The following is a 27,415-nucleotide window of genomic DNA, read 5'->3' as shown; positions in this document are numbered from 1 at the left end:
GACAAGATGATAGTGGAGATTGTGTGGGAACTGGGGCGAGGGATGGCAGAGTGAGTTGATGGATTTTTGAATGGGATTTGAGGGGGTGAGTCACCTTCTGTATTGACAATTAATTGGGTAAAATAAGATTTCTTACCTCAGTTCCACCAGAGGTAAAAATTATATCTTCTGGGTGACCTCCAACCATCTGAGCTATGGTCTCCCTTGCCCAATCTATCAACACTTTGGCATTCCTACCTAATCACAATTAGATTCAAAAGAAAAATGTTTGTAAGTATGTCTTTATTTACGCTACAAGTAGTTTACAGATACAACATGGAAACAGGCCCTTCGGCCCAAGTTCGTGACGACCAGCGATCACACCTACACACTAGGGACAATTTATAGCAGCCAATTAACTACAAAGCTGTATGTCTTTGGAATATGGGAAAAAAACAGAGCACCTGAAGAAAACCCACGCGGTCACAGAGAGAATGTACAAACTTCATATAGACAACACTCGTAGTCAAGATTGAACCAGGGCCTCTGATGCTGTAAAGCAGCAACTTTACCACTGCACCACTAAGTCACTCAGGAAAATCAACACTTCATCCACTTCATGATTTGGATCGAAATCAAATTTAAAGGTTTGCAATTAAGTATAAAGCAATTTCGACAAATCCACAATATTTAGCATCATGCATTTCCAAAAACATAAACTGTTTCCCTTGCCACAGACAATGCTTAACATTCACATTATTTTATAATCCGAGTGCCTGATACCAGACCATCTTCTGTTAACGAGACCATACAGAGACCATGGGGTGTCGAATGGGATAGTGGAGGATGGAGTTAAAGGGAAAGGGTTTCTTAAATGTGTGAGCGTAGAGACAGAGGGGTGTAAAATGAGGGTAGAAGCAATAGGTAGCAAGGTGAAAAGTAAAAGTGGCAGGCAGACAAAACCAGGGCAAAAATCAGAAAGGGCCACTTTTCAACATAATTGTATAAGGGGTAAGAGTGTTGTAAAAACAAGCAAGGAGCATTCGTAATAAGGTGGATGAGTTGAATGTGCAGATAGCTATTAATGACTATGATATAGTTGGGATCACAGAGACATGGCTCCAGGGTGACCAAGGCTGGGAGCTGAACATCCAGGGATATTCAATATTCAGGAGGGATAGAGAGAAAGGAAAAGGAGGTGGGGTAGCGTTGCTGATTAGAGAGGAGATTAACGCAATGGAAAGGAAGGACATTAGTTTGGAGGATGTGGAATCGGTATGGGTAGAGCTGCGAAACACTAAGGGGCAGAAAACGCTGGTGGGTGTTGTGTACAGTAGTAGTGAAGTTGGAGATGGTATCAAACAGGAAATTAGAAATGCGTGCGACAAAGGCAAAACCGTTATAATGGGTGATTTCAATCTACATATAGATTGGGTGAATCAAATTGGCAGGGGTGCTGAGGAAGAGGATTTCTTGGAATGTATGCGGGATAGTTATCTAAATCAACATGTAGAGGAACCAACGAGAGAGCAGGCTATTTTAGATTGGGTATTGAGTAATGAGGAAGGGTTAGTTAGCAGTCTTGTTGTACGTGCCCCCTTGGGCAAGAGTGACCATAATATGGTTGAGTTCTTCATTAGGATGGAGAGTGACATTGTTAATTCAGAAACAATGGTTCTGAACTTAAAGAAAGGTAACTTTGAGGGTATGAGACGTGAATTGGCCAAGATTGACTGGCAATTAATTCTAAAAGGGTTGACGGTGGATATGCAATGGAAGACATTTAAAGACTGCATGGATGAACTACAAATATTGTTCATCCCAGTTTGGCAAAAGAATAAATCAGGGAAGGTAGTACATCCGTGGATAACAAGGGAAATCAGGGATAGTATCAAAGCGAAGGATGATGCGTACAAATTAGCCAGAAAAAGCAGCATACCGGAGGACTGGGAGAAATTCAGAGACCAGCAGAGGAGGACAAAGGGCTTAATTAGGAAAGGAAAAATAGATTATGAAAGGAAACTGGCAGGGAACATAAAAACTGACTGCAAAAGTTTTTATAGATATGTGAAAAGAAAGAGATTAGTTAAAACAAATGTAGGTCCCCTGCAGTCAGAAACAGGTGAGTTGATCATGGGGAACAAGGATATGGTGGACCAATTGAATAACTACTTTGGTTCCGTCTTCACTAAGGAAGACATAAATAATCTGCCGGAAATAGCAGGGGACCGCGGGTCAAAGGAGTTGGAGGAATTGAGTGAAATCCAGGTTAGCCGGGAAGTGGTGTTGGGTAAATTGAATGGATTAAAGGCCGATAAATCCCCAGGACCAGATAGGCTGCATCCCAGAGTACTTAAGGAAGTAGCTCCAGAAATAGTGGATGCATTAGTAATAATCTTTCAAAACTCTTTAGATTCTGGAGTAGTTCCTGAGGATTGGCGGGTAGCAAACGTAACCCCACTTTTTAAGAAGGGAGGGAGAGAGAAAACGGGGAATTACAGACCAGTTAGTCTAACATCGGTAGTGGGGAAACTACTAGAGTCAGTTATTAAAGATGGGATAGCAGCACATTTGGAAAGTGGTGAAATCATTGGACAAGTCAGCATGGATTTACAAAAGGTAAATCATGTCTGACGAATCTTATAGAATTTTTCGAGGATGTAACTAGTAGCGTGGATAGGGGAGAACCAGTGGATGTGGTGTATCTGGACTTCCAGAAGGCTTTCGACAAGGTCCCACATAAGAGATTAGTATACAAACTTAAAGCACACGGCATTGGGGGTTCAGTATTGATGTGGATAGAGAACTGGCTGGCAAACAGGAAGCAAAGAGTAGGAGTAAACGGGTCCTTTTCACAATGGCGGGCAGTGACTAGTGGGGTACCGCAAGGCTCAGTGCTGGGACCCCAGCTATTTACAATATATATTAATGATCTGGATGAGGGAATTGAAGGCAATATCTCCAAGTTTGCGGATGACACTAAGCTGGGGGGCAGTGTTAGCTGTGAGGAGGATGCTAGGAGACTGCAAGGTGACTTGGATAGGCTGGGTGAGTGGGCAAATGTTTGGCAGATGCAATATAATGTGGATAAATGTGAGGTTATCCATTTTGGTGGCAAAAACAGGAAAGCAGACTATTATCTAAATGGTGGCCGACTAGGAAAAGGGGAGATGCAGCGAGAACTGGGTGTCATGGTACACCAGTCATTGAAAGTAGGCATGCAGGTGCAGCAGGCAGTGAAGAAAGCGAATGGTATGTTAGCTTTCATAGCAAAAGGATTTGAGTATAGGAGCAGGGAGGTTCTACTGCAGTTGTACAGGGTCTTGGTGAGACCACACCTGGAGTATTGTGTACAGTTTTGGTCTCCAAATCTGAGGAAGGACATTATTGCCCTAGAGGGAGTGCAGAGAAGGTTCACCAGACTGATTGCTGGGATGTCAGGACTGTCTTATGAAGAAAGACTGGATAGACTTGGTTTATACTCTCTAGAATTTAGGAGATTGAGAGGGGATCTTATAGAAACTTATAAAATTCTTAAGGGGTTGGACAGGCTAGATGCAGGAAGATTGCTCCCGATGTTGGGGAAGTCCAGGACAAGGGGTCACAGCTTAAGGATAAGGGGGAAATCCTTTAAAACCGAGATGAGAAGAACTTTTTTCACACAGAGAGTGGTGAATCTCTGGAACTCTCTGCCACAGAGGGTAGTCGAGGCCAGTTCATTGGCTATATTTAAGAGGGAGTTAGATGTGGCCCTTGTGGCTAAGGGGATCAGAGGGTATGGAGAGAAGGCAGGTACAGGATACTGAGTTGGATGATCAGCCATGATCATATTGAATGGCGGTGCAGGCTCGAAGGGCCGAATGGCCTACTCCTGCACCTAATTTCTATGTTTCTATGTTTCTATACATACCACTCATCACATACCTGGTGCATAAGAACTGCTTGGATTTCCCCAGGCCTCCTGCATGGCCTCAGTAATAGTCTGCATTACCTCACTCTCCATAGGTGTGGTTGCATTATAATCCATGTAAATGCTGCTTTGAATGCAAAAAATATTTTAACTATACCGCATCTTCAACCCACGAGCCCTAATCGTTCACCTTGTGGCAAAAATAAAATACTGATCATACCTAAGACTTAATATGATGCAAGGAAAATTACAGGTAAAATGGCTGGTTGGCACCATGACATGATTGCTGCCTTTTACCTCTGTAGACTGGGTCCAAATCTATCCCAGACTGAAGTGTTAAAGCTCTCTTTCTTAAAATATGAAAATGTGGATCATTTTAATGGGCTAGCAATTTATACAGTGCATTCAGAAAGTATTCAGACCCCTTCACTTTTTCCACATTTTGTTACATTACAGCCTTATTTTTAAATGGATTAAATTATTTGTTTATCATCAATCTACACACAATTCCCCAGAATGAAGACGCAAAAACAGGTGTTTTTTGCAAAGTAATTAAAAATAAATAACTGAAATATCACATTTACATAAGTATTCAGACCCTATGCTATGACACTCAAAATTGAGCTTAGGTTCATCGTGTTTCCATTGATTATCCTCGAGATGTTTCTCCAACTTGATTTGAGTCCCCAGTGGTAAATTAAATTGAATGAACATGATTTGGAAAGGCACACATCTGTCTATAAAAGGTCCCACAGTTGACAGTGCATGTCAGAGCAAAAACCAAGCCATGAAGATGAAGGAATTGTCAGTAGACCTCTGAGACAGGACTGTGTCGAGACACAGATGTGGTGAAGGGTATAAAACAATTTCTGCAGCATTGCAGGTCACGAAGAGAACAATGGCCTACGTCATTCTTAAATGGAAGAACTTTGGAACCACCAGGACTCTTCATAGAGCTGGCCACCCGGCCAAACTGAGCAATCGGCCAATTCCCATCTCATACCTGCAAATCCTCCTTTCTTTAGATTCAGGACCCTAGTCTCTGAATTAACCGTGTCACTCTCCATCCTAATGCAGAATTCCACCATGTTATGGTCATTGTTGCCCAAGGGGCTTTGCACAACAAGATTGCTAACTAATCCTTCCTCATTACCCAATACCCAGTCTAGGATGGTCTGTCCTCTAGTCATTTCCTCTATATATTGGTTTAAAAAAAACAGCCCGTAAACATTCCAGGAAATCCTCCTCCTCAGCGCTGTTACCAATTTAGTTGGCCCAATCAATATGTAGATTAAAGTCACCCATGAAAACTGCTGTGCCTTTGCTACACGCATCCCTCATTTCCTGCTTGATGCTATCCCCAACCTCCCCACTGCAGTTTGGTGGTCTGTAAACAACTCCAACAAGCGTTTTCTGAACTTGGCTATTTCTCAGTTCTACCCATACTGATTTTACAGCATCCAAGTTAATGTCTCTCATTACTATTGCATTAATCTCCTCTTAATACAGCAATGCCACCCCATCTCCTCTTCCTTTCTGCCTATCCTTCCTGAATATTGAAACCCCCTGCATGTTTAGCTCCCAGCCTTGGTCACCCTGGAGCCATGTCTCCGAAATTCCAACTATATCATGTCCCTTAACTACTAACTTCACATTCAATTCATCCACCTTATTACGAATGCTCCTAACATTAAGGCACAAAGCTTTCAGGTTTGTTTTTCTTTACTCCTTCTACCTTTTGCTTCTGTCCTCTTTTTATGGCCCTATGTCTCCTTGCATTGGTTCCCATCCCCCTGCCTTATTAGTTTAAACGTGACCTTTTCTAAACTCTTTTTCCCATTAACTGTTTGCATCCGTTTCCACATTGTTGACACTACCCCCCCACTGTTTAGTTTAAACCCACCCATGGATTTCTGCATTATTAACATTTTTGACTGGCTTGTATTCTTAACAGACAGCTAAAGCAAGGAGTTAAACCACACTTCAAATACCAGCAGTTGGATGCATGACTACCATATTCACTTCATGCTGCTATTTCAATCCATGGTTTTTTTGGTACCCATTTTAACTAGCTCGGATATCAAACTGGACTAAGTCAGTAAGAATCTTTCAGAAAGGCCGGTAAAGAGGATACCTCTTTTAGTTGGAAAGAACATAAAAATATTAACAAAATTAGGAGTTGGGAAACATTTCTCATTAAGAAGAAACAGTATAGTCCATCATTTATATCACTGTAATTTCAATACGTTTCTTTCACATGATCATATGGCCAAAGCTATGTCCACAATTTTCCCAAGATGATGATCGCACTTACTATTCATTTGCCGAGTTATTTTTTTGTTGCAGTTCTGCCAACTTTGGACAACCTTGAGTAACTGAAGGCCCATCCGTTTTTGCGGGGCATGCATTTTTTTCCATTGCTCCACAAATAACTCAATAATTTCTGCAAAACACCTATAAAAAAATGGAAATATGCACCTGTGAATTTGTAAATAAACAGAATGACAATATACAAAGGATAACTGATACCAAAATGCAAATTAGATAAAAAGCTTTGCAGCTCTGTGTGCCTTGTCAATAGTAATGAACAATTCCAAGTATTCATTGTCATATGCAAATGCAATGAAAATCTTGTTTGCAGCAGCATCAGAGGCACTTGAACAACACATATAGACATAGGTTATGCATAAATAAATATAGGAAGTTAGTTGTTCCTGAACATTATATGGAACAGCCCCCGGGTGGTGCCAGCAATGGTTGTCGATCCAACTTATACTTGAATGCAACATTTATGCTTTAAATTGGATTAGGTATGAATATGGTTAGGCTAAATTACATTCCTAATTACATTCCACAATAGAGCCAGGCTCTGATCAACAGGTGCAGCACATGAATGACTATATTCATGTATGAAAATCAGATTATATTCATGCTGTTATGCATATATATGCAGAAAAACACAGAGAAACAAGGCAAGAGTCGGACTTCCATCACTGTTCTGCACAAATAAATCAATCAACCTTACCCTTTGAATATAGAAACAAGACAGAAATAATGGCACATATGCAATCATACATGGTTCAATGAAATTAAGGTATATATGTAAAGCATGTATATGGAAACAGGCCCTTCAGCCAACCAAGTCCACACCGACCAGCAATCTATCATATACCAGTTCCATCCAACACGCAAGGGGTAACAGTTTAAGGATAAGGGGGTAAGTCTTTTAAGACCGAGATGAGAAAAACATTATTCACACAGTGAATCTGTGGAATTCTCTGCCACAGAAGGTAGTTGAGGCCAGTTCATTGACTATATTTAAGAGGGAGTTAGATATGGCCCTTGTGGCTAAAGGGATCAGGGGGTATGGAGAGAATGCAGGTACAGGATACTGAGTTGGATGATCAACCATGATCATATTGAATGGCGGTGCAGGCTCGAAGGGCCGAATGGCCTACTCCTGTAACTATTTTCTATGTTTCTATGTCCCCCCCGTCCCGTCCCCCCCCCCGACATCAGTTTGAAGGGGGGTCCCGACCCGAAACGTCGCCTGTTCCTTCGCTCCATAGATGCTGCCTCACCCGTTGATTTTCTCCAACGTTTTTATCTACCAACAGGATTCCCACCACTGGCCACATCTTCCCATCTCCTCCCCTGTCGGCTTTCCACAGAGACTGCTCCCTCCATAACTCCCTTCCCACCCATACCATCCCCTCTCCTGACACTTTCCCTTGCAACCGCAGGAAATGCTACATTTGTCATTTTACCTCCCCCCTTGACTCCATTCAAGGCCCCAGTCTTTCCAGGTGTGACAGAGGTTCACCTGCACCTCCTCCAACCTCATCTATTGCGTCAGCTGCTCTAGGTGTCAGCTGCTCTACATCGGTGAGACCAAGCGTAGGCTTGGCGATCGCTTCGCACAACACCTCCGTTCGGTTGGCAATAACCAACCTGATCTCCCGGTGGCTCAGCACTTCAACTCCCCCTCCCATTTCGAATCGGATCTTTCTATCCTGGGCCTCCTCCGTGGCCAGAGTGAGACCCACCGTAAATTGGAGCAGCAGCACCTCATATTTCGCTTGGGCAGTTTACACCCCAGCGGTATGAACATTGACTTCTCTAATTTCAGGTAGTCCCTGCTTCCTCCTCCCCTTCCCAGCTCTCCCTCAACCCACTATCTCCGCCTTTTCCTTTCTTCTTCCAGCCCCCCCCCCCCCCCACCCTCACATCAGTCCGAAGATGGGTCTCGACCCGAAACATCGCCTATTTCCTTCGCTCCATAGATGCTGCCTCACCCGCTGAGTTTCTCCAGCATTTGTCTACCCATTCACACAAGTTCTGTTATCCCACTTTCCTCACCCACTCCCTAGAGGCAATATTACAGATACAGGTTAAGCTACAAAGCCAATGCATCTTTGGGATGTGTGAGGAAACCCACACGCTTGCAGGGAGAATGTGCAAATTCAACAAAGACAGTGCCCGAGGACAGGATCGTACACAGATCTCTGGTGTGTGAGGCAGCAAGTCTACCAGCTGTGCCACTATATTTTGTTTTCCCACACCAAAAAAATTATACATTGATAACTTTGGTTACTAAAAAAAACTATCCATTTTCAGTCTTAAATCTCTAAGTGACACTATGTCCCCCTTTACAGCTACTGTATGTTTTAATTCAGTTCAAGATTATGGGGCAGTACATTGGCCATACATTTGCTGGCTAAAAGCGCTAGAGACCCTGAATTGATCATGAATATGGGTGCTGTCTGTATGGATTTTACTCCATTTCCCTTTGATCGCATGGGTTTTCTCTGGGTACTCTTGTTTCCTTCCACATTCCAAAGGTGTGCAGGAACCTTTTTCAGACCCAACCCAAAAAGTAATATTTTCCTTTTGCCCAGAGATTCTGTCTGACCTGTTGAGTTACTCCAGCTTTTTGTGTCTATCTTCAGTTTAAACCAGCATCTGCAGTTCCTTCCAACCCACACAATAGAACACCGTTTTGTTTTCTCGTTTATAACATTGTTTACAGAGTACTATGTTTACATATTCTGTTGTGCTGCTGCAAATAATGGCCCTGTCCCACAGTACAAGTTCATTCCAAGAGCTCTCCCGAGTTTAAAAAAAAATCAAACTCGTGGTAAGCACGGAGAATGAACGTAGCGGGTATGCCGGTGCTCGGGGACGTTTCTTGGTGGCTCATAACGCTAACGGCAGGTACTCGGGAAGACTCGCTAACGGCAGGTAAGCTCGGGAAGACTCGTGAAGATTTTTCAACATGTTGAAAAATGTCCACGAGAGCCCCGAGTACCGACGAGCGGCCATTACCATAAATCTCTGAGTTCAAATCAAGGCAAACTCGGGAGAGCTCTTGGAATGAACTCGTACCGTGGGACAGGGCCAGAAGGATTTAATTGTTCTAACTGGGACGTGAGAGAATAAAACACTCTTGACTTTGATTTATGTCGCTAATGTGTGGGATAGAACTAGTGTACGGGTGATCGGCGTGGAATCGGTGGGCCGAAGGGCATGATTCCACGCTGTATCTTTAAATTAAACAAAAAACACTAAAACCAGAGGGAGTCTAAAGAAGGACCTCTACCCAAAACGTCACCCAATTTCTTCTATCCAGAGAGGCTGGCTGCTCCATGGTGTTCCCCCACACAATTAAAGTATGGAATAGTCTTCACCCTACCACAGATATCCAACCAGACGCAACTAAATTTAAGGTAGCTCTTTTTTCCCCAAGAACCCTTTTTTGCTTAAGTCAAGAGTCAAAAGAATTTTATTGTCGTGTGTCCCAGATAGGACAATGAAATTCTTGCTTGCTGCAGCACAACAGAATATGTAAACATAATACAGAACAGGAGATAAAAGTTCAGTGTGTCGATATACCATAGACCATATATATACACACAATAAATAAACAGATAAAGAGCAATAGGCTGTTATTGTTCAGAGTTTGGTGGTGGACCCTTCATCACCTCCAGTTTAAATTCCATTTGGAATATTTTTGGAGTAACTCTTGCTCCCTGAAGCAAGAATTACTCCAGGGAGTTACTCTGCGTTGATTTTCAGCGGTCGCGGCGAGGTGGCGACCAGACAGCCATGGTGGCCAGGTCTCCCACAATGCAAAGGGAGGGAGAAAGTGCTCGGCGCCGACCAGTTGCCGTGGCAGTGCCCATGTGCAGGGCGGCTGATGATGTGCTGGCCGTGGTTGTGCGCATGTGCAAGGCGGCCGGCCGTGCCGGCGGATGAGGAGCGGCTGGAGAGCTGAGAGGGAGCCTGGCGGCCCGGACACGGATGGCGGGCGGAGACGGAGAGTGACAGAGAGAGCTAGAGAGGGGGGCCCATTCAGAGTTGAACGGGAGGTGACCCGGGTGCTCGCCAAGTCGGGCAAAATGGCACAGCTTTTAGGTTGCCCAGCAGGACTTTAGGTGGCAATTGGCACCCGGGCAACCGTTAATTTAGAACCCTGCTTACCATCGTGGAGCCCGAGATCCCTTTGCCAGGGATCGACCACTGAGCTTTATCACTGGAGCCTGCGGACTTTAACATCGTGGAGCTTGCGGTCTCTGGTCAGAGACAGACTTCGGGAACTCCAAGCCGCAGGAGCTTCGACCGCCCCGACGTGAGAGCTTCAATTGCCCCGACGCGGGAGCTTTGACCGCCGGCTGCGGGAGCTTCGATCGCTCCGACTATCGATGGTTCAACTACCCCGACCGCGGGAGAAAAATGGGGGGGAAAATACTTTATTGCCTTCCATAGCAATGAGGAATGTAGGGAATCCACCGGGGTGGATGTTTATAATAATAAACTTTCTTTCGGACTCAAGGTCCAGAAAACGGACAACATTACATAAAAATACATTGCATATAAAAACATCATAAAATACAAATAAAATCTTAGTATATCACTTATAAAAGCATCATAAATTATTTATTAAAAAACAATACATGAATTAAAATCCAGAAAAAAAAGTCAATGTCCTGCAAGACAACGATACCATGGGATTCGTAGCATGTAGTGTTAAACCTTATGTTTGACAAGGCCACAATAATTCCATTTTTACTCACTTATTCAGCAAATGAATTTATACATATGATTTCTTAGGATAGCTTCTAAAGTACTGACTCCTGCAGCCACAAACATGTTACTAGCACTACACCATCTAGGTTTCCTTAGATTTGTTTACAATCTCCTTCATGGCATATATGCACGTCAGTGCCATGTTTAGCTTTAAAACCAAACTGGCTATCTGTGGAGTTAACAAACTCATTTACTCTATCCAGCAGAACTCTTTCTAAGACTTTTGACAATATGCTGGCTAAAGCTATGGGCCTGTAATTATTTAGCCTGCCTACTTTACCAGTTTTGTCCTTAATGACCGGCACTTACAGAACAGACAACATTGAGTCTGGTAACAAGCCATAAATCATAAAGCCAGTAAAACAAATAGCAAGGAGAGGAGCCATCCTCATACTCACATACTTATGTTCAGCAGAAATATGATCCAAGCCACTTGCTTTGTTGTTGGACAGCTTATTCATGGCATGATACACCTCATGTGACATAATCACCAATGAGCATTACTCTCAATATTGTCCACCCTAAACAAATCACCTTGGCCACAGTTGAATAAAGTACTATAATGGTGTTGCCATATCTCCGCGATATTAGCTGTTCCGGAGATTCCATCTACAGTGCATGGTAGAGATGTTTTGCAACTGTTAAGTGCTCTCACGTCTTTCCAAAAATCAGTAGCATTGTTACTTAGCAGCTTCTTAGCCATGGAATCAGCCCTCATAGCTTGCTCATTTTTACACATGAAGCGAACAGCATACTTATATCTTGCATTAGTGAGCTTCTTGTATTCAAACTCAGGCCCCTGTCTGGTTGCAGTTGGGCTTACTGTCTACATATAAAGCTCTTTTTATATTATTATACATGGAGCAGATATCTCTCCTATGCTTCATATCCTTACAATTAACATTACTACATATTATTGCATCTTTAGGTAGATGAATATTGCTTAAGGATTTATCTGTATGGGCATCATAGGCTAAGATGTCTTCCTTTGTGAGGGTTGACCAGTCCAGTTTTTCTGTGTTAAAGCTATTTCTATCTCTGTATACCACAAGTAGGTGTTCAACATTTATTGTCATTGCAACAGGTATATGATCAGTCATTGCTGCCCCATACAAAATGCTCATACATCCCAATGAGGCATGTGCATCAGCTGTACTAATACAGTGGTCCAGCCATGACGTAGTGTGCCAGGCCTCACTAATATAAGTCTAACTATCTGTAGGTAAAATCACTTTGCTTGACAATATTAAATTTTTATCTTGACAGAACTGAGCCATGATTGGCAAATAATGAGTTGCTATCTGAGATACCTGCATTCATATCCCCAATGACATATACACTACAATAATCACTTTGTAGTGATTGTAATTACACTGCAATAATTATTGGTTTGAATAAAGGAATAGATGAAAGCAAGTCTATTTAAATATTCATCCTCATTCTGATGGCATTCCTAGGGTGTATACACATTCAGGATAACAAATTCCTTGTCGCTGTGAGCAAAGTGTATTGCAATACACCATTCATTTATTGATGAGTCAAGCTTCTTGTTCCATAGAACAGCAACCATTGGAGCAGGAGGTATAGAAGGTCTTATATTGTCATGTTTATGTTAACATACGTAGTTGTGTGTCTTGTTTCTTTTTTCGGTATGGCTGTATGGTAATTTGCATATCATTGACCCTTTTTAAATTGGTGCACGACAATAAAAGACCTTTGAAACCTTTGACTTTCATCATCTTTACCTCCTGCTCTAATGGTACCATTAAAAGAGTGCATGGCCTGGATGCGAGGATCCTTGATGATAGATGCCACCTTCTTGAGGCTGCACTCCACCACAGACTGGACTGAGTCCACCATTCTCTGCAGCTTCTAGCATTGCTGTGAATTGGAATTGCCATATCAGGCTATGATGAAACCAGTCAATATATAGTCTATAGCGTATCTGTAGAATTTTGTCAAGAGTATTCAGTGACATGCCAAACTTATTTTAAACTTCTTAGAAAGTAGAGGACCTGGTCTTTGTGATTACACTATGTGCCGGGCCGCAGACAGGTCATGCGAGATGTTCACATGCAGAAATTTGTATACAGCCTATGCAACATTGGAATGCATCTACCAATCTTCTTTCTTGTGTCCTCTCAACAGGTTTATTTGCTTTTTGGTGAAAACATCTCAATGACATAAATAGTAATTTATTCCTTCTTTCGTGTAAACAGATCCACTGAAAATTTGCGGTAGACAAAATTGCTGGAGAAACTCAGTGGGAGCGGCAGCATCTATGGAGCGAATGAAATAGGCAACGTTTTGGGACACGTGTAGCATCTCTTGCGGTTGCAAGGGAAAGTGCCCGGGGAGGGGGTGGTGCGGGTAGGAAGGGAAGAATTGACCAGGGAGTTATGGAGGGAGCGGTCTTTGCGGAGAGCAGACAGGGGATGGGGGTGGGGGAAGATGGGCAGATGCGGTGAGGTCACGTTGGAGGTGGCGAAAATGACGGAGGACTATTTGTTGTATGTGACGGCCAGTGGGTGGAAGGTGAGGACTAGGGGGACTCTGCCCTTGTTCCGAGTGGGGGGGGGGAGGGATGGGGAGAGAGAGCAGTGTTGCGGTGTATTGAAGAGACCCTGGTGATTGCCTCGTTTATGGTAGGGGAGGGGAACCCCCGTTCCCTGAAGAATGAGGACATTTCCGATGCCCTGGTGTGGAACACCTCATCCTGGGAGCAGATGCGGCGTAGACGGAGGAATTGGGAGTAGGGGATGGAGTCCTTACTGGAAGCAGGGTGGGAAGAAGTGTAGTCTAGATAGCCATGGGAGTCAGTGGATATCAGTCAAAAGTCTATCACCTGCGATGGAGATAATGAGGTCAAGAAATGGTAAGGAAGTGTCGGAAATGGTCCAGGTGTATTTGAGTGCCGGATGAAAGTTAGTGAAAGTTGATGAAGTTAGTGAGTTGTGTGTGGGTGCAGGAGGTAGCACCAATGCAATGTAGTGGAGGTAGAGGTCGGGGATGGGGCCCTGGCACGTCTTGGACAAGGATTGTTCTACATACCCTACAAAGAGGCAGGCATAGCTGGGGCCCATGCGAGTACCCATAGCTACGCCTTGTGTTGGGAGGAAATGGGAGGAGTCAAATGAAAAGTTATTGAGGGTAAGGACCAACTCCGCTAGGCAGAGGAGAGTATCAGTGGACTGGTATTGGTTGGTTCTCCGGTCGAGGAAGAACTGGAGGGCTTTGAGACGTTTCGCCGAACACCTCCGCTCGATCCGCAGACCAAGCGTAGGCTTGGCGATCGTTTCGCCGAACACCTCAGCTCGGTCCACATTAACCAACCTGATCTCCCTGTGGCTCAGCACTTCAACTCCCCCTCCCATTCCAAATCCGACCTTTCTGTCCTGGGCCTCCTCCATTGCCAGAGTGAGCACAACCGGAAACTGGAGGAGCAGCACCTCATAATCCGCTTGGGCAGTCTGCATCCCGGTGGCCTGAACATTGACCTCCAATTTCCTTTAGCCCTTGCTGTCTCCTCCCCTTCTAAGCACTCCCTCAGCCCTCTGGCTCCTCCACTTCTTTTCTTCATCCCGCCCCCCTCACCTTGCATCAGTCTGAAGAAGGGTTTCTGCCCAAGCTTTCTTGATCCGCTATAGTCCTTCTGCAGGTGTTCCCATCGTGCTATTGCGTATTAAACAAAAGGATTTAGATGCTGAATGAATATATGTCATCTAGTGTACAAGTTGAAAGGGAACCCACAGCTTGCTGCTCGACAGTCATGTAATGGAGACAGTGGGTTTGGAAGGTGCTGTTGGAGTAACCTGTGACAGTAACCATAGCATGCTTTGAGGTGCACTGCAGCCACAGTGTATTCATCACGTGTCAATGTTTGAGGTGGTTGATAGGTTCCAATCAAGTATTTGTAGGCCCCCTTCGGTCATGACTGACCATAGGTGATGTATCCCAGTTTGCAGGTGATGTGCGGTTGGATGCAAGCCTGGGCGATGTCATACAGAGGACAAGCTGTTGCCCAAGCAGCACATCCCCCTCTCCACGTCGCTGATCTTTCTAAAGGAACAGCAGGGCCGTTGCTGTTTGGCACCAGCGCCGTCGCAGGAGCTGCCAGAGCAAGGTTGTAGACAACGATGAACTGCCTTAGGGGCTCCGACTCCAGATTTTCTTGAGGTTTACTCCAGGAGCCTTTTCCATGCCTGGAAATGGCCACAAGGCAGTGGAGGTTTTAAATCAGAATTTTCTCTCCCCTAGATGGACTGCCTTCCCAGGCTAACGAGCTCCATCTGCCCGAGAGTCATGAGGGTGAGACCGTCTACCTTCCCGTGCAGGTCTATAGCACCTGCCCACTGCCCAATCAAGTAGGCTACTAGAAATAGACAGTTCTCAGCTCATCTTGGACAGTTTTTCCATTACACTCCAGACTTGTACCAGTAATGATGGCATTGGGATATATCACTCATTACAGGATACCCAGCCGCTAACCTGCTCTTGTACCTGCAGTATTTATGTGGCTGGTCCAGTTGAGTTTCTGGTCAATAGTGAATACCAGGATATCGACAGAGGTGGACTAAGCAGTGGTAAATGAATATGAAAGTTCGATGTTTACATTGTCCCTCGTTGAAGATGGTCACCTGGCACATTTGTTCTCGAATTAGTTGAATTTCAAGTCAACATAAAAGAGGGCTGGGCAATTTTAGCTATCAATGTGCAAATATTACACATGACTGTCTTCTTGCCAGGTAGCCTGTCAGCAATGACACCTGACCCCAGATAAGGAAGTCATTTTGAAAATACAAGTATTAAATATGCCTTCGCATGATATAGTCTGCAAAGGCCTAAGGGTTCATAAGGTTCATTTATTGTCACATACACCAATTGGTGTAGTGAAATTCAAGTTGCCATTGCAGCACATTAATAATACAACATAACATTATAAAGAGATTTAACATAAAACATAAAAACATCCCCCCACAATGGTTCCCACTGTGAGGGAAGGCACAGTCCAGTCCCCATCCCCTCGCCGGGTGATGGATCGCGAGAATCCTCTCAGCGGCTTGGGATGCCTGGTACGGCTACATCCTTACCAGAGACCGCGGCTTCCGAAGCCAACGGACGGAGCTCCACCACTGGCGATCCCGGCAAGAGATCCCAGGCTCCACGATGTTTAAGGTCAGCGTGGCCACCCGCGGCTGGCCGCACCACAATCCCGTAGCTGTGCGATGTTCATCAGCGGGCTCAGCACACCAGAGCTCCAGCGCGGCGACCCGGGTAAGGCATCGCCCGCTCCGCGATAGCTCTCCAGGGCTGTGCCGCCACCGAAGCCATGGTTCTGGCCGGTCCAGTCAGGAAACGCCACTCCAGACCCTGATGGTTGGCCGTGAGGACGGGTCGAAGTTGCTGCTCGAAGGAAAGCTGCCTCTCCGACCAGATAGGGGCTGAGAAATACAGTTTCCCCCTCTCTCCCCCCCACGCATAAAAAGAATAGACCTCCAAACATACTAAAAAATAAATAAATAAAAGGAGTGAAAGGACGGACAGCTGGGCAGCCATACGCAACTGGGCGGGGCCCCCTAGTCTGGACGACGCCCCCTAGTCTTACCTTCCATTCAGAATGGATTTCACAGGAGATTGGTAATGGAACATTTAATGCCAGAATTCAGTTACAGATTTTTTTTTTAAACTATTAACATTTAATCGTTTTAGCACAAAAGTGCAGCTTCCAAATGACCTACTAAATCCTGCCAGTTTCACTTTCACTTTTTGACTCTCAGTATTACGGCCACGTATCCCATTCTGCCAGTAATGTGCACAGCTGATATGTTTAAACAGAGGGTACACAAAAATGCTGGAGAAACTCAGCGGGTGCAGCAGCATCTATGGAGTGAAGGAAATAGGTAACGTTTCGGGCCGAAACCCTTCTTCAGACAGAGGTCTGGTTTACCTGGTTAATTTCTGCGGAAATATAAAAAGGGCATCTGGTGCAACGTTTTCGACAAACAGTTGCATTCAGTAATGCAATAAAGATCGCAAGTACAATGCAAGTACAAAGATCGCAAAACAGTGAAAGCACGTGGTAAAACCATCTCCAACAATGAGGGCGAGAGAGAATACAGAAGTAAACTGGCTTTACGTGCACCAGGATTGCTCCCTTTTCTTCTAATTCATCAACACATTTCAAGCTACGAGGCTTTTGAACTACGAATATCTCAGGCGCTTTTACGCAAAGTTGCGCTGTCAAGTAAGCCGGCACAATTAAAGAGCACAATGTCGTGTTCTGCTCTGGTTGACTGAGCCCAGATTTCAGCTGCACCTCAAGCGGGTTTTAAACCTTGCGGGGCCTTGCTGCTTCTGGGGATCTACCCGGACAACACCTCACTGGAATAGCCTGTAGACAGAAGGAACACGCCGGCCTGATACTGCCCAGCCCACTGTTTACTACTCGGCTTAATCTGCTGCTGCTGTCAGGTTTAATATTTACCATTTACTGCTTTTCCATTCAGGCTCCGACCACCTGTGTTCCTCCAAGCTGGTGGGGGCGCTAGCGTCCACCTCTCGTCACAGCGCCATCAGCGGTGGGGAGGAGGATGATGCCGCAGAGCTGCGATGTTGGTGAAGGGAGAAGGAAAGGATGGATCTGTCACAGACAAATCAAGCTGTGGTTCATCTATAGAAATCGATAAGAGTCGTTGGAGATATGCTGAACATAACCACCACCAGGTGGCGCCAGCAATGGCTGCCTCGCCAACGTCTTGACGTACATGTGTTTAATGTATGTTTTTAGTGTTTAGCATGTTTTATGTAGGGTTGGAGGAAGCTTTTTCTAATCTCTTACCTCGTCGGAGATGCGATTTTTATCCATTTCATATCTCCGTCTGCACTGCGGACTAACATTGAGGAGTTGGCGGCCTTCACTGGAGACTGACTACCACGGGAGCCGGCGGAGTTTAACATCGTGGAGCTGCGGTCTATGGTCAAAGACCGACTTCGAGAACTCCAAGCCGCAGGAGTTTCGACCGACCTGACGTGATAGCTTCGATCGCCCCGACGCGATAGCTTCTATCGCTCCAACACGGGAGCTTCGACTGTCAGTTGTGGGAGCTTCGATCGCCCCGACTGCAGATGGTTCGACTGCCCCGACTGCGGGAGAATAAAAAGGAAGAAGATTAGACTTTATTACCTTCCATCACAGTGAGGAACGTGGGGAATCCGCTGCGGTGGATGTTTATGTTAACTTTCATGTAGTTGTGTGTCTTGTTGCTTTTTTTTAGTATGGCTGTATGGTCATTCGAATTTCACTGCATTGGTACATGTAACAATGAACTGACCTTGAACTTCATTAACCTTCCGAGGAGGTAGAGGCATCGGTGTGCCATAGCATCAATGTGGCTGGTCAAGGAAAATTTGTTAGTGATGTTTCCGCCTAGGAACTTGAAGTATTCAATCATCTGCACTTTGGCACTATTGATGCTAATTCAATGCTAATTTTGCCTTTTTCTCTGTAACAGTGATGTCGTGACACACCATTCTACACTCAGGTACTTTTCTCCTTGCACGTGTTGTATTTGTGTATGGCTTGATTTTACATCAACCTTAGGTTGGCCGCAGAGTCCTTAAAGTTGGACCAGTTCTCTGACTCAAAGCAATCGTGCAGTCTGAAGAAGGGTCCTGACCCAAAACATCTCCTATCCATGTTCTCCACAGATGCTGCCTGACAAGCTGAGTTACTCCAGCACTTTGTGTCTTTTTTAGTAAACCAGCATCTGCAGTTCCTTGTTTCTGCATGTAGGGGGCTCAGTTGTTCCTTCAAACCAGCACTGTATGACATTCTGTACCGGATCCTCCCACTTAAGTTTCTGTTGGTAAGCACGGAGTGGAAGCACAACCAGATGGTCAGATTTTCAAAAACGTGATTGAAGGAAGGAATGGGTGTTTGTGACCAAAGCACGTGAAGACTAGCAAGACAGTCCCTTCTCAATCATTAACCTTTATTCAAAACCTTTGCATTTATGGGCTTGAAATATGTTGGTAGAGAGGAGAGAGCAGTCCTGAAACTGTTTTGGTTTAGAAGCTTTGATAGTGCAATGCATTTAGCTTTACTGAGTGTGTGGTGGTGCTACAATAGTTATGTTCCCAGACTATTTGTCCAGAGTCGTAACTTCATAAGTCATAGGAGCAGAATTAGGCTATTTGGCCCATCGAGTCTACTCCACCATTCAACTCCTTCCCTTTCAACCCATTCTCCTGCCTTCTCCCCGTAACCTTTGAAACCCTAACCAACCAAGAACCTATCAATCTCCACTCTTTAAAAATACACAAATTCCTCCACAGCCGTTTGTGGCAATGAATTCCACAGGTTCACCACGCCCCCAGCTAAAGAAATTCCTTCTCATCTCCTTTTTACAGGTACGTCCTTTTGTTCTAAGGCTGTGCCCTCTGGATCTAGACTCTCGCACTAGTGGAAACATCCTCTCAACATTCACTATCCAGTCCTTTTAATAAAATCCTTGTCATCCTTCTAAACTCCAGCGAATACAGGCCCAGAATCGTCAAATGCTCATCACAAATGAACCCAATCATCCCTAGGATCTTTCTCATAAGCCTTCTATGAACTCTCTACAATGCCAGTACATCCCTCCTCAGATATGGTGCCTAAAACTATAACAATACTCTAAATGCAGTCTGACTTGTGGCCTATAAAGCCTCAGCATTAAATCCCAGCTTTTATATTCTTGTCCTCTCGACATGAATGCTAACATTGCATTTGCCTTCCTTACTACCCATTGACACTGCAAATTAACATTTTGGAAACCCTGCACCAGCACTCCCAAATCCCTTTACACTTATGATTTCTGAATCTTCTCCCCATTTAGAAAATAGTCTATTCCTTTATTCCTACTACCAAAGTGCATGACAGCGCACTTTGCTACAGTGTATTCCACCTGCCACTTCTTTGCCCACTCTCCCTACCTGTCCAAATCCTTCTGCAGATTCCCTGCTGCTTCCACACTACCTGCCCCTCCCTCTTTGCAACATCCGTAAACTCGGCCACTCCATCAATTCCATCATCAAAATCATTGATATACAACGCGGTGAGTAGTGGACTCAACACCACCCCCCGTGGAACACCATTAGTCACTGGCAGCCAACCAGAGACATCTCACCTTTATTCCCATTTTTTGCCTTCAGCCATTCAGCCTATCTTCTATTCATGATAATATCTTCCCTCTAATACCAAGGGCTCTCATCTTCTTTAGCAGCCTCATATGCTCTTTAAGATTCCTTGTATTAAACACAATTGAGACAGCCAGCTGTCCCATGTTCCCACCCTTCCTTTGTCTGCTCTGCCCATTCATGTACAGTTAAGTCAGTCACCCCACCCACTTCCCTGTCACTTATGCTTCCTACCCCTCTCCACCACCGCCCCATGTCAGATTGATTTATTCCTCTTGAGCAGTGTGAGCAAACACCCCTTGCAAGAATACTAATTCCCTTCCAGTTCTTCCAAGTTAGGTGCAGCCTGCCTTTATGTGCCTCTCAGATTTTATGGTCACGTGTTTTATCTTGTCCACACATTTGTATGGTCTCCAGTTTATTCGATATCCATCGTTAATGACCATTCATCTTTTGTTTCAGCAAATCTCTTACTTTTAGTTGTTCTGCAAACTTTCTGAAAACAGTTTTTCACTGTATCTCGATACATGTGACTATAACAAACCAATACCAAATACCAATAACAATACCTGTTTGCTAGTATTCTTTTCTTATTTTTTATTTTTTTTATTAGTAGCAAATGTACAAATATAGAACCAACGGCATATAAAATTATACAGTTATTGTACAGCTTCAATTTTAACTTTTTAGGAAGAAAAGAAAGGAGAAAAAGCAAGAAAGAGAAAAAGTGATTAAGAAGGAACTGCAGATGCTGGAAAATCGAAGGTACACAAAAAAGCTGGAGAAACTCAGCGGGTGCAACAGCATCTATGGAGCGAAGGAAATAGGCAACGTTTCGGGCCGAAACCCTTCTTCAGACTGATCGGGGGTGGGGGGGCGGGGACAAGAAAGGAAAAAGGAGGAGGAGCCCGAAGGCTGGGGGATGGGAGGAGACAGCAGGGGGACTGAGGAAGGGGAGGAGACAGCGAGGACTAACAAAATTGGGAGAATTCGATGTTCATGCCCCCAGGATGCAGACTCCCCAAGCGGAATATGAAGTGCTGTTCCTCCAATTTCCGGTGTTGCTCGCTGTGGCCATGGAGGAGACCCAAGACAGAGAGGTTGGAGATGGAGTGGGAGGGGGAGTTGAAGTGCTGAGCCACCGGGAGGTCAGCTTGGTTATTGCGGACCGAGCGGAAGTGTTCGGCGAAACGATCGCCCAACCACCGGTTGGTCTCACCGATATAGATCTGCTGACATCTAGAGCAGCGGATGCAATACATGAGGTTGGAGGAGATGCAGGTAAACCTCTGTCACACCTGGAACGACTGCTTGGGTCCTTGAACGGAGTCGAGGGGGGAGGTAAAGGGACAAGTGTTGAATATCTTGCGGTTGCAAGGGAAAGTGCCCGGGGAGGGGGTGGTACGAGAGGGAAGGGAAGAATTGACAAGGGAGTTATGGAGGGAGCGGTCTTTGCGGAAGGCAGATATGGGGGGAGATGGGAAGATGTGGTGAGTGGTGGGGTCACGTTGGAGGTGGCGAAACTGACGGAGGATTACATGACGGCTGGTGGGGTGAAAGGTGAGGACTAGGGGGACTCTGCCCTTGTTGCGAGTGGGGGGATGGAGAGAGAGCAGTGTTGCGGGGTATGGAAGAGACCCTGGTGCGAGCCTCATCTATGGTGGATTTTGTTAGTCCTTGCTGTCTCCTCCCCTTCCTCAGTCCCCCTGCTGTCTCCTCCCATCCCCCAGCCTTCGGGCTCCTCCTCCTTTTTCCTTTCTTGTCCCCCCCCCCCCCCACCCCCGATCAGTCTGAAGAAGGGTTTCGGCCCGAAACGTTGCCTATTTCCTTCGCTCCATAGATGCTGCTGCACCCGCTGAGTTTCTCCAGTTTTTTGTGTACCAAAAGAAAAAGTGAGATGTGCAAAGATAGAACCCCTAGACTACCAAAGTGGTGTAGCCAAAGAGTGAATAAATGAAAGAAAGAGGAGAGGCATAAAGAGAAAGAAAGACAAAAGCGGTGATATACCTGCCTCACATCCCTCCCCACCCACCCTACCCAACCCGTAATTAGATTTAAATCCAAAGTTGTGTTGTGCCATACTATCCTTGTAATAAATCAATGAATGGTGTCCATGTTTGCTAGTTTTCTATAAACCTTTAGAAAACTATTGAATAAACATATTAGTGGTATTAATGTTGCCAATTAATATTGACCTTATGACTGGTAGATGTGAATTGAACAAGATTAAAAGGATTTGAGATGTATTATTCATTTCATGATTTATTATCTAAAACTCATTTATATCCTTCTTGGGATTTGCTGTTGTATTGGTTGATGGTAGTAGGCTACCTTGAAGTGAAAAAAAGGTAGGATCGACAATGGAGTGAATGTTATTATTACGCCGCATGGTATGGCACTCATTGTACTTCATGAGGTGCGGTCCACGTCAACTCTGTCTATCCCTCTCATCATTTTAAAGACCTCTATCAAGTCCCCCCTTAACCTTCTGCGCTCCAAAGAATAAAGACCTAACTTGTTCAACCTTTCTCTGTAACCTAGTTGCTGAAACCCAGGCAACATTCTAGTAAATCTCCTCTGTACACTCTCTATTTTGTTGACATCTTTCTTATAATTTGGCGACCAAAATTGTACACCATACTCCAGAATTGGCCTCATCAATGCCTTGTACAATTTTAACATTACATCCCAACTTCTATACTCAATGCTCTGATTTATAAAGGCCAGCATACCAAAAGCTTTCTTTATCACCCTATCTACATGAGATTCCACCTTCAGGGAACTATGCACAGTTATTCCTAGATCCCTCTGTTCAACTGCATTCCTCAATTCGCTACCATTTACCATGTACGTCCTATGATTTGTCCTGCCAAGATGTGGCACCTCACACTTATCAGCATTAAACTCCATCTGCCATCTTTCAGCCCACTCTTTCCAATGGCCTAAATCTCTCTGTAGACTTTGAAAATCTACTTCATTATCCACAACACCACCTATCTTAGTATCATCTGCATTCTTACTAATCCAATTTACCACACCATCATCCAGATCATTGATGTATATGACAAACAACAGTGGACCCAACACAGATCCCTGAGGCACCCCACTAGTCACCAGCCTCCAACCTGACAAACAGCCATCCAGCCATGCCTCTCTGGCATCTCCCATTCAGCCACTGTTGAATCCATCTTGCTACTCCACCATTAATACCCAACAATTGAACCTTCTTAACCAACCTTCATCTCTGTTCAACTCTTCTGCCATTTCCTTGTTACCCATAATAATTTCACCCGTGTCTGCCTTCAAGGAAATTTGACTTTGATACTCTTTTTCCCTTAACATATCTAAAGTAGCTTTTACTGTCCTTCTTTATAGTCCTGGCCAGCTTCGCCTCGTACTTCATCTTTTCAGACCGTATTGCTCGTTTTGTTTCCTTCTGTTGCATTTGAAAGTTTCCTAATCCTCTGGCTTCTGGCTACTCTTTGCTGTGTTATACATCTTTTCTCTTCATTTTATTCTATCCTAACTTCGATTGTCAGCCATGGTTGCCTCCTACTCCCCTTAGAATCTTTCTTCCTTTTTGGAATGCAATGATTCTGCGTCTTCTGGATTATGCCCAGAAATTCCTGCCATTGTTGTTCCACTGTCATTCCTGCTAGGATCCCTTTCCAGTCTACTTTGGCCAGCTCTTCTCTCATGTCTTCATAGTCCCCTTTGTTCAACTGCATCACTGAGACTTCCGATTTAACCTTCTCCTTCTCAAACATCTACTACAAACCGACTGACTCCATAAGCTATCTTGACTACACTTCTTCTCACCCCTCTTCTTGTAAAGACTCAATGCCCTACTCCCAATTCCTCCGTCTTCGCTGCATCTGCTCCCAGGACAATGTTTTTCATACCATGGCATTGGAGATGTCCTCATTCTTTTGGAAAGGGTGATTGAAACTCCTGCGGCTTGGAGTTCCCAAAGTTGATCGCTTAAAGTCCACAGCTCCCGCAGGTTAGAGCACCAAAACCCGACTCCCGGCAAAGGGATCGCCTGCTCCGATATGTTAAAGTCCACAGGCTCCACAGTTTTGGAGCTCTAGAAGTCCCAAACAAGAGGCCGCCAACTCCACGATGTTAGACCGCAGTGCGGAACGAGATACGACACGGAAAAAGTTGCATCACTATAAAGGAAAGAGAAAATAAAAGTTTACCCCCCCCCCTCATAATACAAAACTAAAGATAAACCGAAACATACATTTTACAACAAACTAAAAACACAAAGAATGAAAAAGACGAAGACAGACTGTTGGCGAGGCAGAGAAACATAGAAACATAGAAAATAGGTGCAGACTTCCGATTTAACCTTCTCCTTCTCAAATTGCAGATTAAAACTAATCATATTATGATCACTTTACCTTGAGTTCCTTTACCTTGAGTTCTCTTATCAAATCTGGTTCATTAGACAACACTAAATCCAGAATTGCCTTTTCTCTGGTCGGCTCCATTACAAGCTGCTCTAAGAATCCATCTCGGAGGCACTCTACAAACTCTCGTTCTTGGGGTCCTGAACCAACCTGATTTTCCCAGTCTACCTGCATATTGAAATCCCCCATCACCACAGTGGCATTACCTTTGTTACATGCCAGTTTTAACAGCTCTGCAACTTACACACTACATCCGGGCTACTATTTGGGGGTCTGCAGATGACACCAATTAGAGTCTTCTTGCCTTTACAATTCCTCAACTCAATCCACAGTGACTACCTCGTCAGTCCCTATGTCTTTCTTCACAAGGGACTGAATTCCATCCCTCACCAGCAGAGCTACTCCCTCCTCTGCCCACCTGCCTGTCCTTTCTATAGGATGTATAGCCCTGAATATTAAGTTCCCAGCCCGATCCTCCTGCAGCCACGTCTCAGTAATCCCCACAATGTCATATCTATCAGCCTCTAACTGAGCCTCAAGCTCATCTACTTTACTTCTTATACTTCATGCATTCATATACAATACTTTAATTTCTTACGCATCTCACCTTTCACATTGATCACTTGGCCATCTCTCCTATCCCTTTGTGAGCTTTCTTTCCCATTAATTCTGGGGTCATTAACTATCCCTTTACTCTCTTTCCCTTTAACTCCGTTTACAATACAATACAATACAATACAATTCAATTTATTGTCATTTGGACCCCGTGAGGTCCAAACGAAATGCCGTTTCTGCAGCCATACATTACAACAAATAGACCCAAGACACAACATATTTTACATAAACATCCATCACATTGCTGTGATGGAAGGCCAAAAAAACTTATCTCTCCACTGCACTCTCCCCCCCCATGTCAGAGTCAAAGTCAAAGCCCCCGGCGGGCGATGGCGATTGTCCCGTGGCCATTAAACCACGCCGGGTAATGCAAGTTCGCGCACCGGGTCTTGGTGTTAGAGCCCCCGGTGCGCGCTCGCAGCCCGCCGCCATTCCAAGCCACGCGGGGCGATGGTGTAAGGCCCCGCTCCAGGAGCTCTTCAACCCCGCAACTCGGGCGGGAGAAGTCGCCGTTGCGGAAGCCCCGAAAAGCGGTCTCCCTCCAGGGACCCGCGGGCTCCCGGTGCCGTCCGCCAAACCCGCAGTTGCAGCCACCGAATCTCCGGGGGTCGGGCCGCAGCAGCGTCCACCACAGCTCCACCCGCTCTGGACTCGGCCAGCTCCGCGACGGTGAGGTGAGTGTCGGCACTGGAGCCCCCGGTTTTCCTGTTGGAGGCCGCTCCTCGTTGCAGCCCCAACGACAACGGAGACCCGACAAAGAAAAGGTCGGGTCTCCCGTGCAGGGAGAGATTTAAAAGTTTCCCCCTCCCCCCCACACCACCCCCACCCCTCCCCCCCACACACATACCCCAACAAAAATAACAAAAACTACATTAAAACATAGACATAAAATAATAAAAACGCAGACGGACTGCAGAGGCCGCTGCTGGCGAGAGCCGCGCCGCCTAACATCCATACCATCCATTAGTTTAAAACCATCCATGTAGCAGTGGCAAACCTGCCTGCCAGAATGCTGGTCCCCCACCTGTTAACGTGCAATCTGTCCCTTTTGTACAGTTCCCCCTTACTCCAAAACAGATCCCAGTGGTCTGAGAATCTAAATCCCTGCCCCCTGCACCAGTTCCTCAGCCACACATTCAGGTCCTGTATCTCCCTGTTCCTGCTCTCACCTGCACAAGGAACTGGAAGCAAACCGGAGATAACCACCCTGGAGGTCCTGCTTTTCAGCATTTTTCCGAGCTCTCTAAAGTCACGCTGCAGAATATTCATCCCCTTTTTTCCGACATCATTTGTGCCGACATGCACTATCACTTCCGGCTGTTCACCTTCGCCCTTGAGGATTTTCTGCACTCTGTCCATAACATCCTGGATCCTGGCACCAGGGAGGGAGCACACCATCCTCGAATCCCGTCTGTTGCCGCAGAAACCCCTGTCCGTACCTCTCACAATGGAGTCTCCAACTACCACGCCGTTGCCTGACGGCGGTCTCTTTCATTTTGGCTCAACAGCACTTTTTGCTTCGCAAGCCAGTCCGCCGCTCAGTGTGTTGACATCTTCTGGCCTGACAACTTCTAAGTGGGTGAACCTGTTCTCCAGTAAGGCAGTCATTGTGCGGCACACCCTGGTGTTTAATGCGATCTAACTTTCCAGAGCAACCTACCATGCAGAATCTTGTCGAATGCCTTACTGAAACCCATGTACACAACATCTACAGCTCTGCCCTTATCGACATTTTTGGTCACGTCTTCAAAAAGATCAATCAGATTTGCGAGACACAACCTCCCACCTACAAAACCATGCTGACTATCCGAAATCAGCCCTTGCCTATCCAAATGCCTGAATAACCTATCCTGGGGGAAACGTAGAAACTCTGTACAGACCATACCCATGGTTGGGATCCAACCTGAGTCTCTGACACTGGAGGAACAGCACCTCATATTCCGTCTGGGGTCCTTGCGCCCTTATGGCATCAACATTGAATTCCCCCAATTTGGCTAGCCTGTGCTGTCCCCTCCCCTTCCTTCACCCTCTAGCTGTCTCCTCCCACCCTCCCATCCGCCCGCCCTCGGGCTCCTCCTTTCCCTTTTTCCTTCTTTCTTTCCCCACCCCCCATCAGTCTGAAGAAGGGTTTCGGCCCGAAACGTCGCCTATTTCCTTCGCTCCATAGATGCTGCTGCACCCGCTGAGTTCCTCCAGCAATTTTGTGTACCTCTGACACTGCAGTCGCTGTAAG

At 45.3% G+C, this 27,415-nt stretch overlaps 1 protein-coding gene across 5 annotated transcripts in view; it reads right to left on the bottom strand.

The window, feature by feature from the left end:
* Window positions 1-17,565, bottom strand: part of scly (selenocysteine lyase) — a 51,339-nt gene extending 33,774 nt beyond the window's left edge. Inside the window, exons 1-4 of one of the 5 annotated variants that reach the window (XM_033031504.1) lie at window positions 17,460-17,565; window positions 6,204-6,343; window positions 3,904-4,016; window positions 137-237 (exon numbers count right to left, since the gene is read on the bottom strand). In XM_033031504.1, the coding sequence (XP_032887395.1) occupies window positions 137-237; window positions 3,904-4,016; window positions 6,204-6,307 (318 nt within the window). In that variant the 5' untranslated portion in view covers window positions 6,308-6,343; window positions 17,460-17,565. The other 4 variants (XM_033031503.1, XM_033031501.1, XM_033031505.1 and 1 more) reach the window with 4 other exon arrangements.
* Between the last annotated feature and the right edge of the window lie 9,850 nt (window positions 17,566-27,415).

Source organism: Amblyraja radiata, chromosome 13 (genome assembly GCF_010909765.2).
Source record: "Amblyraja radiata isolate CabotCenter1 chromosome 13, sAmbRad1.1.pri, whole genome shotgun sequence".
Lineage (NCBI taxonomy): Eukaryota > Metazoa > Chordata > Chondrichthyes > Rajiformes > Rajidae > Amblyraja > Amblyraja radiata.
This window is presented reverse-complemented; position numbering and strand designations above follow the sequence as displayed.